Source organism: Dama dama, chromosome 23 (assembly GCF_033118175.1).
Source record: "Dama dama isolate Ldn47 chromosome 23, ASM3311817v1, whole genome shotgun sequence".
NCBI classification, from domain to species: Eukaryota; Metazoa; Chordata; class Mammalia; order Artiodactyla; family Cervidae; genus Dama; species Dama dama.
Window position 1 is genome coordinate 65,884,698 of NC_083703.1, and position 18,389 is coordinate 65,903,086.

At 44.4% G+C, this 18,389-nt stretch overlaps 1 protein-coding gene across 2 annotated transcripts in view; it reads right to left on the reverse strand.

Annotated features, from left to right (window-relative positions):
• Window positions 1–18,068, reverse strand: part of NDRG3 (NDRG family member 3) — a 64,157-nt gene extending 46,089 nt beyond the window's left edge. The window contains exons 1-2 of one of the 2 annotated variants that reach the window (XM_061127202.1): window positions 17,994–18,068; window positions 3,853–3,954 (exon numbers count right to left, since the gene is read on the reverse strand). In XM_061127202.1, the coding sequence (XP_060983185.1) occupies window positions 3,853–3,909 (57 nt within the window). In that variant the 5' untranslated portion in view covers window positions 3,910–3,954; window positions 17,994–18,068. Of the gene's footprint in view, window positions 1–3,852; window positions 3,955–16,956; window positions 17,049–17,993 lie in introns of those variants that run through there. The other variant, XM_061127203.1, reaches the window with a different exon arrangement.
• Between the last annotated feature and the right edge of the window lie 321 nt (window positions 18,069–18,389).

Sequence of the window (18,389 nt, forward strand, 5' to 3'; positions counted from 1 at the left end):
GGTGGCGGGGAAGAGGTTGGAACAACCAGCTACAAGAGGCAGCAGGTGGTGGGAAGAACCTGAGACCCCCTGACCCAGGCTGAAGTCAACATCCGTGGAGTCTGGTCCTGGCTTCACCACCTCACTAGACACCAGCATTGGACAAGTCATATAATTTCTCTGAGCCTCATCTATAAAATGGAGTTAAAAATACCTTTAACTACTTCCTTCACAAGAGTTAGGAGATTCAAATTAGATAGTACTTGTGAAAATGGTCTGAAAATGATTAAATGCTATTTAAAAAAAAAAAAAACATTTCCTATAATTCTGTCTCAAAAAAAAAAAAAACCCCCACACAGAAGTGCTGGCAGGTGCTTCTTTTCATCACTGGAGCCAAAACAAGCATGGCAAAATTACCCACTTCTTCATAATTCTGAGCCACACACAAAATCACAGGCATACTAAAATTAAATGGGAAAAGTACCAACAAATGACAAGAAAAAAGTTAACATAAGCCTCGCTTAAAGCTATTTTGAGAATGCTTCCTTATAGTCAGCTCAGGATAAATTTCTGCATTTCAGGTTGGGTCTAGACTCCCTTTTGCTCCCTGAAACCTGGAAGGGCACAACAATGTCTCTGACTAAGAATGTATCTAGGAGGAGAATGGACAGAAAGATGATGCGAAATGATATGAACCTCCAGGTTTCTGCTTACAGAGAGAGGGCAAGCCTCAGAGGTGACGCCAGAACTTCTGCAGGGTGAACACAGCGGCAAGGCCGCGGGCTGCGCAGTAAGAAAAGTTTGGGTTTCAATCCTGGTTCTGCCACTTCCTGGCTGGGCAGGCCTTAGAGTCAGAGGTTCATCTACTAAGTGAGGAAGACGATCTATTTCAAAGGAATGTTCTGATGATTAAAAGAGAGAAGGTATGTAAAGAACCCAGCAAATAACTGCAGGATAGGCTATTAGGCAAAAACAAAACCTCCCTGAAAACTAAAAGCTCTAAGACTTCTTTTCCTATTCAAACCTGGAAGCTTATACCCTACCAGCAGTGGTTCTCAACTGGGGAGACTCGGACCCCCTGACCCCCAGGAGACATCTGATATTGGCTGGGGACAAGTTTGGTTGTCATGACTGGAAGATGCTACTGGCATCTAGCGGGCAGAGAGAGGCCAAGGATGCTGTTAAACACCCTACAATGAATAGGGCAGCCTCCCACAACAAAATATTTATAGTGCCAAGATCAAGAAACCCTGTCCTACAGCACGTGTTCCTGGGTACACAACCTGAGTAAGCTACTTCACCTTTCTTAGCCCTCATCCTCATCAGCAATATGAGAATGAACTGATCTGTGTGTCCTAAATCACCAAGCCTTTGGGAGGACCAAATGAAATAACGGATGAGAAGCACTACTGTCATTATACCTTTCAAAATGTATGCAAAAGCACCCACTTATTGAGCAAAGACAGAGGACTGATATGCTGGGGAGTGGGGGGTGGAATGGGGTAGAAGGCTTTGTTTGGGAATGACAGCATCTGAAGAGGGCCTATTGCCAATCTACTTCTATAAAGCTTGGCTGGAGCAGGGGGAGTGCTCATGAATAGTGATGGGCTAGGAGCACTTCCCAGGGAGACAGAGGAGATGGAGCGTGGGAAGTGGGTAGGGACAGCACAGGCATATCAAAGAAGAGTTAACAGATGTTAGGAAGTGAGACAATGCTTGGTATCTTAGACTGCTCAGGCTGCGTGAATGGCTTATACAACAAAAATTTATCTTCTCACAGTTCTGGAGCCTGGAAGTCCAAGATCAAGGTTCCAGCAGGGTTTGGTTTTTAGTGAGAGCTCCATTCTTGGATTGCAGATGGCTGCCATCCATGTTTCCTCATCTGTCCAGGGGTGGAGGTAGAGGGTGGATCTCTCTTTCCCTCTCCCTCACTTTTCTTATAAGGCCATCAATTCTATCAGATTAGGGCTCTACCACATGAGCTCATTTAACCTTAGTCACCTCCTTAAAGCCCGTATCTCCAGTACAGTCACATGGGAGGCTAGTGCTTCAACATATGAATTTTAGGGGAGGAGACATAATTCTGTTCATAGCACTTGGGCACACATCAGACACAGCCAGGGAATCATCAGAGCCTCAGAGATGAGGACCCAAACATTAACCCAACGTTTTGCTGCAGTTATAGTCACAGAATCTTTTCTTTTCCAGCTGCCTTCTCTATGAGACATCCAGTCAATTAACTCCTGCAATTCTTCATGTAGGTGCTTCAGGCATCCTGTGGACTTCCAAGGTCAGGGAAGACTCCTCCTCTTACCTGGGCCCCAGTCCTCAAATGTCTGAGATCCATCAGGTCATAGGCTTCCAACACTGGCTAATCAGAATCACTTTAGGCATGGTTCTCAATTTTTGGATGCTTTTATAAACATTCACCCCAGACCAATTCAATCATAATCTCTGGATTGATTATTGGTTATTTTAGGCATTGGTTATTTTTAAATCTCCCCAAGTAATTCCAATAAGCAGCCAAGGCTGAGGATCAGTGATCATAGAGCGGTGTGTATGCCCTGTCCCCATCCCCTCTGATTCCAATTTAGTTGTTCTAGAGTGGAGACCCAGGAATCTGTATTTTTAAACAAGTCCCTAGCTGATTCTGGTGATCACTCAGGTTTAGGATACGTTTCTAAGTTCCTGAAGCTAAACTGCCTATCCCCACCTGCCTTGTAACTATTCATTTCTGTGGCTGTACATAAGCGTTACAGATACAGATTCTACTTCCTTTCTCTTCTTCGTGGCCCATCATTTGGGGACAGCCCTTAACATGCACCAAAATTCAGTACTTAAAGGAGAGTTTTCTGAAAACATGAAGGGAAGCAACAAAAGAAGCCAAATAAGGGTTTAAAAAATGTGCAGCTTGCCAAGGGGGAAAGCAAGAGATCTGACGAAAGATAAAGGAAGGGGTGGGAATAGGGGTAGAGACAAGGTCACAGGGACAAGAATGGGGTTGACAGGTTTCAACAGCAAATTAGCAAACACAGAATAAGTCAACAGCCCTAAAAGCTATAGGTGAAGGGCCCTGCTTTGGGCAAAAAAAGATTAACAAGCAACAGCATCTTCTGGCATAGCCCCCATTGGCATTCTGACCCTACCCACATTTACCCTGACTTTCTATCAATACTTCCCCAGGAAAGGATGCCATGAGCTCATCCATACCAAGAGTAATTTAATAGGGGACAATGACAATACATCAAAAGAACAGGACTTAAAAGAAGGAATTCAGGCACACTTACTGAATGGAGAGGGAGAAGAGAGAGGGTAAACCTTCCTTAGCTTTTTGGTAACTCTTATCATCACAGCTCTCTTTACCTGCTGAATCCTGGTGACTGTTAACTGTGATGCTCACTGTGTATTCTCTGACATGAATGGAAAAATGAGGTATATTACCAACACCCAGGCACCCTTGATGAAAACCTCAACGTCGACAGAGAGGTCACATCACAGACTGGACAAACCTTACGGAGAGCACCGCAGCCTGTGTGCATTACCAGCCATGGATGCTAAGATTTCCTTATAGAAACTGAAAGTCACGATACCTGGATGCTAAAGCAAACCCCACTCTCATACTTTCTGCTTAACATCTCTATCTGTAGAACAGGAACATGTCAAGGATAATCTGACTGAATCTGGCTGGTGGAAACAAAAGTAGGAAGAAAGAGAGGAAAGACATCAAGAAGGTTAAGAAATATATTTTTTAAAGTTTTCTCCCCACAGAAAGTCAAGATAAATATCTTTTTAGTTACTATTCAGATGATATAGAAAATAAACTAACCACGAAGAAAGGACTTACATATATTTAGTGACAACAGCAGTCTTTACCTTATCATTTAGAAGTGGTTTGATCTCTGTGAGTTGAACATCCTGGAGCTCATCCATGAGGACAGATCAGAGGAGAGGATTCTCAAGAATAAATCAGTAACTCTGAAACAAAAATGGAGAAAAAAGCTTAAGACTAGGAGTTGGAAAAAAAAAAAAAAAGACTAGGAGTTGGAAACATAATGGTCACACTACATCCAATCATTCAAATATTAGAGCTTAGTATGTGTCATGCACTGCTCAGGGTGCTGAAGACACAGTAAACTAGATACTTATGGCTAACAGACTCTAACATGGCCTCTGTGATCTCTGTACCTCTTGGCACACACACCCAAGCATAACCTCCCAACCCACCAAATGCATGTGGTAGGGGGGGACCCATGGCTTGTTTTTAACCATTAGAAAATGGCAAAAGTGATGGAAAGTACATGAGTATCTGTATATGATTATATTACATAATATTTTAATATCTGTCTTGCAAAGAGACACAGTCCCCCTGCCAGCTTTAAAGAAGCAGGTTGTAAATGTGTTGTTGTCCTCTGAAAAAATAGAAGCAGGTTGGCATGTTGTAAGATGGCCACGTGGCAAGAAACAGCCTCCAGCCAAAACAGCAAGAAACTGGGACCTTCAGCCCAACCATGTGCAAGGAACTGAAGGCTGTCAACAACCACGTGGGCCTGGAAGTGGATCCTTCCCCAACTGCGCTTTGCCCTGACCAGCACCTCAACTACAGCCTTGCAGAGGAGCCAGTCAACCCATGTCAGAGTCCCAACCCCCTGAAACTGAGATAATAAATGTGTGTTATAAACCACTAAGTTTGCAGTAATATTTTTATGCAGCAACAGATAATTAATACAATAGTCTTTGCCCACATGGAGAATTCATTTCAGTTATTAGAGATATAGAAGTAAGAAAACAACATGCTCAGATTTACAATTTAGAAAGCAACAGTTTGGAGGGTGGATTAAGGGGGAACAAAAATTGAAGGTTAGCGCTGTAGCCTAACATAAACAGAGAGATGAACCAAAGCTAAACTCACTAGCCTTCACTTGGGGAATCACAACAGTAGACGCAGAGTATGGCAGCCAGCCTCCACAAAGGCCTCCAAGAGCCTGCTCCCCAGTTCCTGACCCCAGACCATGAGACATAATAAATAACCTTGTTTTGGAGTGATTAGTTACATAGTGAGAGATAACTAAGACCGAAAGGGAGAAGTTGGGGAAAGGTGTGGAGTAAAGAGGCACAGATTCCATCTAGGAAGCTATGGGGAGAGACTGCAAATACTGGACACAAGTGATTCCCACCCAGACTTCAAAGCTCTAGGCTTCATCTCTTCTGCCTTGGCCTTGCAGGAAAAATGCTAATTCAATGATTTGGGAATTCAGACATTCAACAACCATTTATTGAGTTCCCACTGTGCAAAGCATTATGGACAACAGAAATAAGGTCCCTGCCTTCTACAAGTTTATTAGTAGAGATGACCCCTATCTATAAAGTTACCTAGAAAATGAGAAATAAAGGGTCAGAGGAGTTCAAAGGAGGAGCAATTACTTCTGAGTGGTGGGAATCATTCACAATATATTAATCTATTAATCAATTTTTCTGTTTTTCCCTCCAGAAATAGGATATATGGCTTTGACTTAGCTATGGAGAGGGTCTGTGTTGCACATTACCTCTTAGGTATTAATAACCAATACACCAAAATGAATCCTGCTTTCAACTATGCCTACATTTGTTGTTGTTGTTCAGTTGCTCAGTTGTATCTGATCCTTTGCAACCCCATGGACTGTAGCACGCTAGTCCTTTACTATCTCCTGGAGTTTGCTCAAACTCATGTCCATTGAGTCGATGATGCCATCCAACCATCTCATCTTCTGTCGTCCCCTTCTCCTCCTGCCCTCCATCTTTCCCAGCAGCAGGGTCTTTTCCAATGAGTCAGCTCTTTGCATCAGGTGGCCAAAGTACTGGAGCTTCAGCTTCCATCAGTCTGTCCAATAACTATTCCTTTCCTTTAGGCTGACTAACAAAAGCTCTTCTACCATTATTTTGAAGAACCCTGAGGGTGCCAATGGGACCACTGCTCAAACCATGGATCCCACACACCAACCATGAGGACCCAAACATTTGTGTCACTACAAGAGCACAAGCCCGGTATTTACCTTCCCTCTAGGATGTGGGTCTTTTCTCAGATCCCAGATACCCTATACCCTTGACTGAGCCACCAAATGCCCAGAATTTTTATTTTATTTTCCTATCAGTCACACTTCAAAAGGAGATGAGATAGCTTGAAATTTTTATCACAAATTTCAGCCAGCATCTAACATTTCTCTCCTCTATAGTCCCCACATCAACCCTCTTAGTACCCAAAATACTGGCCCAACTAGGATCTACTCATTGAATTTTTTATTTATTTACTTTTGAATTTTTAAAATAAACTTTTATTTACTTATTTGGCTGCACCAGGTCTTAGGTGAGGCATGTGGGATCTAGTTTCCTGACCTGGGATTGAACCCAGGCCCCCTGCATTGGGAGCACAGTCTTAACCAGTGGACTATCAGGGAAGTCCCTCCACAGTGTTTATTAATCACACTATGAACTGTGGCTACTTTTCATTTGGACTTCACCATTTAGCAGTAATTTAAAATGACAATTTTAAAGTTCTTCTTCCTATCATAAAATACGGGCCCGTTTTAGAAAATATGGAAACCACAGGGTAACCAAAAGATATTTTATTCACAGTCCTTCCTTCTAGAAATAATCACTGTTAATATTTCAGTCTATTTCCATCCCCCACACACACATAAAATGGTGATATCCTGAAATGTTTCCAACCCTGCTTTATTCCCTACTTTAATTCACTCATTTGAAAGCAGGGCACTGCAAGGTGTGAATCATTCAAATGTGACTCCACTGGGGAGCCTGTCACGGAGCCTCAGGGACAGAGGGAAGCCTGAGGTGCCTCCAAAGTGACGCATTCACCTAGTGTTCCCAGCATCTTTTAAAAGATAAAGAAAGATGCCGTTTGTGCCAGGACAAACACTTAAACAAGGGCACAATCAAACGAGAAGGCTGTCCTTATCGGCTGGGCCCAATGCAGTCAATGCAGGACGGTGTGACTTAGGAACTGGCAACAAGACAGCAGGTGCTCACTTTCCGCATGACAGGGGACCCAACATATTCTTCCAGAGACCTGATTTTTGCTCAGTTCTCACTGTCTTGAGCCCTTGCCAATGAGCAGTTTTACAACTCCTATAAGAAAATTAACATCACATGGTGGAAAACTCCATCTCCAGATGCCTCTGCTACACAGACTCACTCTGTCCTGGGGATCTAAGGGCTGCAGTGCCCTCATCTGCACAAATGATACGGCTGCCAGATCGCATCCGGATACTAAGGGCTATTAATATTTTTAAAAGGCTAGTGGAGATTTTATAAAAGTAGTAGATAAGAACTCTTTTCCAGTTTCATGAGATAAGGGGAAAAGTGACAAGTGAAAAAAAAAACAGCCATCCTCAAACTGAGGAAGTGAGCCTTGTATCAAAAGGCTATAAAGGGAAAGAGGAAAAGTGTAATTTCTACTCTGTGCCAGAAATTACAGTCTAAGGACCTTATGTTAATCCTCCTCATCCCAGGAGTTATGTTTAACACTCCTCCCGGGTAGATATCTTCATTTCTTACTTTATAGGCAGGAAAAACTTAAACTAAGAGAAGGTAAGTGACTTTTCTAATATCCACATCTAAGTGAGTAACAAGGCAAGGATTTAAAAATTTGATTCTTCTAGTCATGGAAAGAGTCCATAAGTACATCAGATATGGACTTTAGACCTAGGTGGGCCCCTACCTGAGTGGCACTGAGCAAAGCATTTTTCCTTTTTGGACCTGTTTCCCCGTCTGTCAAGAGAAGAGGTTGGGTAGAATAACATTTTGCCCCCATTTAGGACTGATGTTCTGTGACCCAAAGTTAATGTTAATCGCTCAGTCGTGTCTGACTCTTTGCGACCCGATGGACTGAGCCTGCCCGGCTCCTTTGTCCATGGAATTCTCCAGGCAAGAATACTGGAGTGGGCTGCCATTCCCTTCTCCAGGGGATCTTCCTGGCCCAGGGTTTGAACCCAGGTCTTCTGCATTGCAGGCAGATTCTTTACCACTAAGCCACCAAGGAAGCCCTCTGTGACCCAAAAGCCCCCTCCCTATAAATGTAGCACTTTACATTATTCCTGAGGGTAAGCATCTATCCTCCACCTCACAGGGCTCTTAATATAATCCTAAGAGGTCACCCAGCTATCAACTTATTCAGGTTCACTGATTAGCTGAAGTTCACTCAGCAAATCAGTGGGAGGATGCACTTGGCCTGATTCCAGGCACATGAGGGTCTCAGGCTTTTAGCACATCCCACATTATGTTTTATTTTTCCAGTCATGAAAAGCTCACTGAGATTTCCAGCGCTTAAGAACACTGCTTTGTTACTTTAAATAAAGACAATAAGGGACTATACATAGTACTGGCTTTCTAGGCTAAAAGCTGTCTTATTTTCCAGCTTTCCCCCATGACCAAGGTAATTTGTCTGGCCTTTGTCACGGTTTGCCATAAACGAACTGACAGCAGGCTACTAGTTTGTATTCTAGAAGCAGAGTCAGTCACTTTTGGTTTTGGCAAGATTGCAGACAGACTATCAAAACAGGATGAAGGCAGCAAATAAAGGAGGCACTCTCAGGAGACTGAGCTGGAAGGGGTCGGCTGGAGCTGGTGCTGGAGCAGTTATGACTGGAAAGCGGTAGGAAGTAGCTAGAGGACTGGCTGGGAAGGTAGTGGCGCTCCTACAGCAAGCTGACCAACATCCTCTCTGCTTACCTATAAACTACTGGCTGAATCATGATTACAGCACTTCACAAAGCACCTTCACATCTACCATCTCACTGGGTGATCACAATGGCCTGTGAGTCAAACACTGGGGCACTGCATCACTTCTATTAGAGATGAGGAAACCCAGGCTTACAGAGGTGAAACGGAATGAACAAAAAACACAATTAATAAATGCAACAGCTCTAACCAAAACCCAATTTTCTTCTGATCCCAAATGCTCACTCTGTGCCCTGTACCATACTTCCTCCCAGGTTATCACAGATGAAAAGATGTGGGTTGGTAAAAAAGGAAAAGAAATCCAGCTGACTGCCTCACTGTGCTCTTATCTCCGGTCCTAAATTACACTGTGCAGTTAGGATCTGGGCACAGGCTCGAGGATTAAACGTTAATATGAAGTTAATAACAAGAAAGCCCAGATTTGGAACTAGAGTCTGCCTTCACCCATTAATTCAATTGAGTAGGGGAGATTAAGTCTGTAAATAAATCACTGCAGTTCAAGGCAGGATAAACATGAGCCTATGAACTGGACAAACTCTGAGGCATTTTCTCAGCCTCAGTTGTCCTTGTTGTTCAGCCATTAAGTCATGTCTGACTCTTTATGACCCCATGGACTGCAGTCCACCAGGCTCCTCTGTCCATGGAATTCTCCAGGCAAGAATGCTGGAGTGGGTTGCCATTTCCTTTTCCAGGGGATCTTCCCAGATAACGGTTCAAACTCGTGTCTCCTGTACTGGCAGGCGGATGCTTTACTACTGAGCCAGGAGGGAAGCCCCTTAGCCTCAGTACTGATATCTTGAGCCAGATAATTCTTCGTCATGAGGGCAGTCCTGTACATCATACAACGTTTAGTAGCACCCCAGGCCTCTACCCACTAAATGCTATAGGCAGCACCCTCCTCCAACAGTTGAGACAACCAACAATACCTCCAGATATTGCCCAATGTCCTCTGGGGGCAAAATCAACCCCAGCTGAGAACCACTGCTCTAAGGGTTACAGAGGTTTAAGGCAAAGGTCAGTTAATGCAAGCTGGGGGTGCTGAGGAAGAGTTTCATGGAGGATGTCAGATTTGAATTGGACCTTGAAGAATAGGTAAAATTCCTATAGGGGAGGATGAGAGAATAAAAAGAAGGAAGTCCAGAAAGGGAGAACATAAAAGCAAGACAAGAAAGCAGTGCTGGAAAATGCTCTAGTTTGGCAAAAAGAGGAGCTTGCTGTTGGCAATAGGGGATAAAATGTCCAGTGGAGTCACATCACAGATAGCTATTTATCAACTAACAGTTACAAGATACACATACACATAAAGAAGTAGCCAACAATACAAGATGCTAAAAAGATTAATATTAATAGTTTACGAGTCAAACCAGTGGTGTTTTCATATGTCCCACCTACCCAGGAGGACAGAATGTTGCCTGCGTATCATCTCTCACATTGCACCTAGTGTGCATCACTGTTTAGTCAGCGTTACACGAAGCTTGGGGCTTCCCAGATGGCACAGTGGGGTAAACAATTTGTCTGTCAATGCAGGAGATGCGGGTTCGATCCCTGGGTCGGGAAGATCCCATAGAGGAGGAAATGGCAGCCCACTCTGGTATTCTTGCCTGGGAAATTCCATGGGCTGAGGAGTCGGGAGGGCTACAGTCCGTGGGGTCGCAAAGAGTCAGACACGAGCGAGCAAATCAAGCACAGAGCAAACGAAGCTTGGAGCCAGAGCAGAGGTGGGGGAAATAACTAAGGACTGAGATGGCCAGGAGCTTCCCAAAGGAGTTGAAGAGTGCTGGGCCTTGAAAGGACATGTTCTGGATAGGTGGAAGGGAAAAGAGGACATTCCAGGTGAGGACATCTGAGTTGGGAGAGAAATAAATGTACACAACATATCCAAGAAACAGCAGGAAGAGCAACATAGCTGGGAAAGACGACAAGGCTGGTCAGAACACTGAGCAAATGAATCAGACTTCACTGTGTGGACAACCACACTTCACTGTGCTTCCTGAGAAGCAAAATAAGTCTTTTAAAATGTGGCATCCTGTCCAATAGTTCTCTTAGCTGCACATTAGAAAGACTTAGGGAGCTTTGAACGATGACAGTAGCAGGCCCCAACCCTAAGGATCCAACTTAATCGGGCTAAGATAGGGTCCAGTATGGTTTTTAACATGCAGTTAAAGCTAAGAACCACCGGTCTACAGATATGCCTAGAAATTGAAGTGATCTGCCTAAATTCATATAGTCAGCTGGGTGTGGGGCTGGGACTGGCTGGCATCTGGATTCCTATTTCAGGCTCTGAAAGATATCACAGAGTCCTGGGCTAAATTCCATACTTCAGTCTTTAAGAAGCATAATCTGATGACTTGGCTCTCAAGTTTTGCCAGGGTTAAAGCCTGAATTAATCTAATCATAAAACTACTGACTTAAGCATCCTCTCAAGTGTCTAGGGTAAGGGATGCTGGTTTCACTGCTGTCTCCTGAGGGTCCTTAGGAAAGGAAAGGGTCTCAGGAGACTCCCCAGAAAGCCAGATAAACAAGCCAAACCACCCAGCTCTGTGGAAGAAACAATGGCTTTTTAAAATGCAGCTAGCTCACTGAGCTTGTGCACCATGTAAAGGAAAGTCTGGGTTACTCTTTATCAGAAAAATACTCTGAGAGATGCTATGCCATCAGCAAAGGTGGGGGATGGGGCAGTGATCAAAGCTGTTTGAAGCATCCTTGCAGACCCTCATTTTTACAGTAAATTTCTCTACCAGGCCCCAGCCCTGGATAAGGGCTATCCACACACCTTGTGTTTTCCTGAAAGGGAAAGAACGGCACCCCTCACAACAGGCCCACTCCTGTTGTGCCACTCCTGGATTCTGGCAGCAGGTGGTGAACAGGAGGTTTGCAAAGACTGCCGAGCTGGGAATCTGAGTCTGCCTGTATAATCATTCGATTAATTCCAGGGTATCAGTACAGATACCTATTAGAACAAAGCAACACATATCTCGGGGCGTTCTTTTTCATCTCACACACCCATCAACCAGTTGATCCCCTCTAACGAGGGGATCACACTAAAGTAACTCTAGAAGAAGCACTATCCTCTGCCTTCAACTCTTGAAGGATGCAGCTCAGGACACTAGGAAAGCTACTGCTGGCAAAGCTCTGGTACATTCTCTTGGGATGGGTTCCAGGTTCCCGCCAGCTCTAAGACAGAATCCTGGAAAACAATTTGTTCTTTAAGACAGTCTGAGTGGAGGTAAAGGACAAACAAGAGACCTAAGAGGCAGTACTTAAAACTCACACTAACTTCATGCTCATAATATATCTATCACTTACTCTATGCCAGATACCATAATATGCACTTTATTTGTCCATTCATAATTTCCTTATATTTCCCGACACACTTATAAGATGGTACATTAGTAATCCTTCCCATTTTACAGATGAAGAAACTCAGGCAGGAAGAGGTTTTGTAACATGCCAAAGGTCACAAAGCTAGCAAGTGGCACAGAAAGGATTTGAACCTGAGCAGCCTGCAGCTAGAGCTTTGGCCAGCCTCTACAAATGACTTTTCCCACTTGATCCCAACTGATCATTAATTCTTCTACTTATTCATTTCAGGTTTGGCTACTGGAACCTACCAGGATCTTAGTGATCAAAGAATTTTGAAAACTGAGAACCATCCAACAAAATTTAGGTACTATCATCATCACCATTATTATTAATGAACAGGGGAGACCTGCACCTATCTGAGGATATTTGAAAAGCAATTACCCTTGGACTGTCTAATCACCCAAAGTTACATTCCAGTCAACATCCTGGTTAAAACCAAGTCCCGATAGAAAGGTTTAAAAGAATCAACACCTTCAGGACTTCTCTGGTGGTCCAGTGTCTAAGAGTCTGTGCTTCCAATGCAGGGTGCCTGGGTTTGGTCCCTGATCAGGGAACTAACTAGATCCCACATGCTGCAACTAAGACCTGGTGCAGCAAAACAAATTAAGAAAAAAAAAGATACTGCAAAACTTACAACAACAACCAAAAACACCTTATAATAACTAGTAATAAAATCAAGTATGAAGAGTGGCTGTATCAGAAACTTATCCTTGGCCCAAATGAAAACTCAATCTGTAGACAGTGGACATTTTTAGGTGGTAAAGGATTAACAATCAAATGACAGAGCTAAACCTCTCTACTTGGGAAATTAAATTTTCTTTTTCTATATTAAATCTCTGAGGAATATAAAAAGTAGCACCTCCAAACAAACAGTGGGGGAGAAAGCCTGCTCCACATCATGTTCTCTACCAAGTTTAATAACATGGCTTGATAGTTTTCTGAGTAGGTTACCTAGAATTCAACTCAGAATGCAGTGAAGCCATATTTCTCCCAAAGCACACCCCATCCAGCCATGAAATATCCAACAACCATGAATATTTAATTAAGACTGATAACATGTCAAACTCTGTGATGTGCTTTGGGAACATGACAGAATTCTGCATCACTGTAACATCCCTTCACTGAAGAGATAAGATCAAAAGACAAAATACCCAATTTTGTATGGCACTTAAAATATCCTCCAGTTCTGCTGACAGCCTAGTGGTTAGGAATCTGGGCTTTCACCGCAGTGGTCTGGGTTCAACCACTGGTTGGGGAGCTGTGATTCTGTGCAGCACAGCCAAAAAAAAAAACAGACTCCCATACATCTCAGTTAATTTCATATTAATAAGACAACAATTAACAGCTAAATTGTAGGTAAATAATAAATACAACAGAATTAGCGCTGTGGTTAAAGAAAAAAAAACTCATTTACCAAAGAAAGCCCTGGTCAATACTCATATTAAATCTAGGTTAAGTATCTCTGTACTATTTTCAAGCAGTCTCTTAAAAAAAAGAAAGTGGGGTTAGGGTAGGATGGTTTAAAAAGTTCTTTCAGAATAGATGACTGGATATCCAGTTCAGCAGTAAACCCAAACGTTATCAATCTGTGGACTTGAAAGTACTCAAAACACCCCTTCCTTTCATCATCTCTATTCAGTCTTGTCATTTTTTATCCTCCCAGAATCTCTCATTTGCCCTTTCCTTGTCTTTCTGACTATCCTCACTTCTTGCCTGGATTTGTTCATTCATTCATCATTTACCAAGTGTCTATTACCTGCCACACACAGAGCTAGACCCTTGCCCCTCATCTTAGGAAGCTCACGTGATACTCAGCAGAGCTTCTGTCTGCCCATCTCTTTCACCAGACTGCAAGCTTTAGCAAACGCTTTGTATTTCTAGAACCAGCAGCATCTGGCATACAGCAGACACTCTAAAAATGTCTGTTGTGTGACACTAGATTACTTTAGCAAGCTCTTTTTTAACTCCATAAATATTTTAGTACATATCTTCAAAAACAACTCTTACTTTTCTTTCCTTTTTAAAACATGAAAACAATATGTGCACAATGCAAAAATAGTACTGAAAGCTATGGAGTAAAAAGTGAATTCTCCAACCCTCTAAATCCCACTCCCAGAAATGACTATTATTACAGTTTGGAATGTATCTTTCCAGAACTTTCCTATGTTGGTATACAACACACAGAGATACACTTTTTCTGGAACAAGTTCTCTGATAGTTTCTGACTCTAGTTTTTCAACTTTCTAATCCAGCCCAAGTTCTCAAAGTGCTGTCCCTGAATCAGGAGCATCAGAAACATCTGGGAACTTGTTAGAAATACAAATTCTCAGGTCCCACCCCAGACCTACTGAATCAGAAACTCTGGAGGTGGGGCCCCCACAATCTGTCTTAATACACTTCAGGTAATTCTTATACACACTAACGGTTGACAACCACTGAACACAAGCAAGTCACCCTGGTCAAGCCGGGTTTTTTTTATTGTCTCTTAGATATTTTATTGTCAGGTGTGGCAACCGTGCTTTGGTTTTAAGTGTGAGGCGCTTAGTCGTGTTCAACTCTTTGCAACCTCATGGACTGTAGCCCGACAGCCTCCTCTGTCCATGGAATTCTCCAGGCAAGAACACTGGAGTGGGCTGCCATTCCCTTCTCCAGGGGATCTTCCTGGCCCAGGGACCAAATCCAGGTCTTTCGCATTGCAGGCAGATGAGCCATGTGAGCCACCTACCATCCTACTTCAGAATGCATTCCTTGTCCTTTTGATGAACTCTGACAGTACCAATCTGTCAAAGCCCAGAAGGGTCCTTGATCCCCCCCAAAGTGCTCTCTGTGTCACAGCTCACACTTATCCCTCTTGACATACCTAGTCCCTCTACCACATAATTTAACAATTAGGTATGTGCTGTCTCCAACGTTAGAGACGGGTTCTTTAACTCTTCCCCAACGGACCATAAGTTCCCTGAAGATGTGAATTGTATTTCTGCCACCCCTTCCTCACCCCTGTTCCACAAATTTTAAGAGCTGGGCTTCCCTGGTGGCTCAGACAGTAAAGCATCCACCTGCAAATATGGGAGACCTGGGTTCAGTCTCTGGGTTGGGAAGATCCTCTGGAGGAGGGCATGGCAACTCACTCCAGTATTCTTGCCTGGAGAATCCCCATGGATAGAGGAGCCTGGCAGGCTACAGTCCATGGGGTTGCAAAGAGTCAGATACAACTGAGAGACTAAGCACATACACAAGGAGGAATTCACTGAAATATTGATAAACTTTTAGTGGATAAAAAGTCTGCATTCAAGTTGCAGCACCAGTTCTGTAACCCTAGCCTTGGACAAGTTCCCTTCTCAGAAAGAAGTCTACAAAAGCGGCACAGCTGGACTCAATGACTTGATGCTTCCTTTCAGCCTTGGGCAATGTATAATTTTATGAAATGTCCCACACTGGAATATCGTACTCTGTTATATTTGAGTATACCATTATACGCATTGCTTTGCTTATAATGCTATTATGGTGATTTTTAGACTTGACTTACAGTTAGGAATAATATTTCCTAGTTAGCTAGTAAGCTCTTTGCACAAGAACTATGAGAATCTTACACCATACCCAGCACCATTCCTTACGCATAACAGCTCAATCTATTTGCAAATTATCTAGAAAAAAAATCTTAAAAATTTTTTATTTATATAGAAAGCCTATGCACCCATCTACTGCCTCCCAAATGGCCCTTTGAATATTTATTTTTATAAGTACTATGAAGATTTATAGTAAAAATTGTGACTACTCTGATAACACTGGGGCAGTCAGCCACATAAGGCAAAAGAAGGTAAAACTGAATCTTACATGTATTTGTGCTGGTCATTCAGTCGTGTCTGACTCTTTGCGACCCCATGGACTCTAACCCTCCAGACTCCTCTGTCCATGGGATTCTCCCGGCAAGAATACTGGAGGAGGTTGCCAGTTCCTTCTCCTACCTGTGTTTAGGGACAGACTGAAAACCTATAAGCCTGAGGCTACCTTTGTGCAACATGCAAATAAAAATTGCCCTGTACACTTAAGCGACATATACCAATTCCACTCTTGGGGATAAATTTTATCTTGGGGATAAAATTTTTATGCAAATTTTCAGACACAAGAGGGAGGACTAGAGACCTCTGAGTGGTCAGTGATGACCAGAAGTTGAATTTAAAGAGAAGGCTAGCAAAGAGAAATTGAAGGGCAGAATGAAGGAACAGAAGGGCAACAGGATAACATCACTCTTTGAGTAATAGAAAGGAACTGTGGAAATTCACTGATTCTTTCCCAGGGCCTACTGTGAGCAAAGCACTTGGGGGTGCAAAGATGTTCCCTGACCTCAAGGAGCTAATAGTCTTAAGAGTAAGACTGAAGTCTCTACCCTACCTACCTATCTACCTACACACACACAAGCGCACACGCACACGCATGTATGTGTGTATGTAATTCTAATTGAGAAAATCAAGCAAGGAAGGCTTCACAGAAAAGGTGGTAAGTTAATGGCGCGTTGAAGTATGCAGGAGAATTTGCTAAGGATTGGGGGGGAAAAGACAGTTTGAGCTATTTATTTGGGGGAAGAAACATTCCCATATTTTTACAGCTGTTCCTTTGGGACTTTAAATCGGTGAGGCTTCTTATATTCAACACTACTTTGTCAAGGGTCTCTTTCTCTTTTTACTTCATCTTAAATGAGAGGTTCAAGCCCAGCACTGGAATAGAGCCAGAAAGCCTCAGGATAAGGGGAGTGCTCGCCAGATTTGTTCTTTCACCTCCAAATCCAACCAGCCCAGCTCTATCAGTCTTGACCTCCTGGCAGCCAGAAAAGGAAAGCTAATAATATCCTCTGGGGGCAAAATCTGGACCCAAGACAAGGCTTACCTCTGTTCTGCCAGTAAGCCACCGTCCCTGCTCCTAAACCAGGAGGCTCCCAGTATACCTGTGACAGAGAGGCCAGCTCTGCAGGAAAAAAGCTGCATGAAAAGGAAAGAGGACGCATCTGATGGCGAAGTGCTGAGGTACTGAGATAATCTTCAAATGTTTACGAAAATCCCTAGCACACTTGCAAGCGTTGGGTGAACGTGAGCTCTTAATAACAAAGCTATTACCATTATTTCAGTTAACACCTAAATTGTACTTCATCAACAAGAAAATGCTGTTTTTGCAAGCCTACTTTTATGACGTTGAAGAATCTCCGGAGATGCGAGTGTATTTCAGATTTTTTTTTCAAAGGGACAAGATCAAATTTCAACCGCACTAGCCTGAGAGCCCCCGACCGTGAGTTCAAGAGCCACTCCAGCCTCTCGTCTGGCGCGTGACCTTGGGCAGGGAGCCTCACCGCTCGGTGCCTCAGTTTCCTCATCAGTAACCCAGGGCTAAGAAGCCGCTCCCTCGCATGGTCGTCGCGGGGTACAGCCAGTGGGTACTCTTGACCGCACCAGGACCCCACGGGTGCAAGGCAAGCTCTCGGCGCATCTTCCAGGTTCCCCGCCCCACACCCCCCCACCCCCGACCCGGCTCCCGGGCAGACTGGGCAGACGAAGGTCCGACCCCGAGGCCCACCGAGCCCCGCCGCCTGCAGAGCCGGAGCGGGAAAGGGGGTCGCGCCCGCGGCGGGTCCGAGGCTGAGGTGCTGGGCACCCAGAGGCTCGGCCGCTGCCGCCTGCACGCCGTCGCCAGCGGGTTCGCCGTGAGCCCCGCCGCCCAGGTGAGTAGCGGCCGAAAGAGGCCGGGCTGCCCCGGGTCCCCAAGGGACGAGGGCGGACGGCGCCCGAACACCTGGAGGAGGCTGGCAGCGCTGACCTAAGCCCCGGCGCGCTGGGGTGATGAGGCGGGGAAGGAGAAGGCAAAGAAGGACGACGACCCCGCAGGCAGTACGGCGCGCCCCCAGCCAGCCAGGCTGAGGCGCTCACACTCACCTGAAGCTCGGGCAACCGCCGTCAGCGCAGCAGCCGCGGCGGCGGGAGTGGGGCGGGGAAGGCTCTGCGCCCGCGCAGGCGCGCTGAGGACGCCAGGCCGCACATGCGCACTGTGCCTGCCTGGCTGGGGAACTACGGAGAAGATGGTGGTTGAGTTGGCGCCATCTTCGGCGCACAGTGATTTTTCTCTCATTGTTTGTGGTTGTAGCTTCCTTTGGCCAGCTCCAGTATGAAAGTATTGAATGGAAAATAAATAATTCATACGTTTTTATTTGCTGTGCTGTTCTGAGTAGTGTGTTGAAATCTCTGGGTTTGCTCCCTCCCACCAGGGGAAGTGAATCAGTCCTTTGTCCAGCATACCCACGCGGTATATGCTGCTTTCCCCCTTAGTTTTCT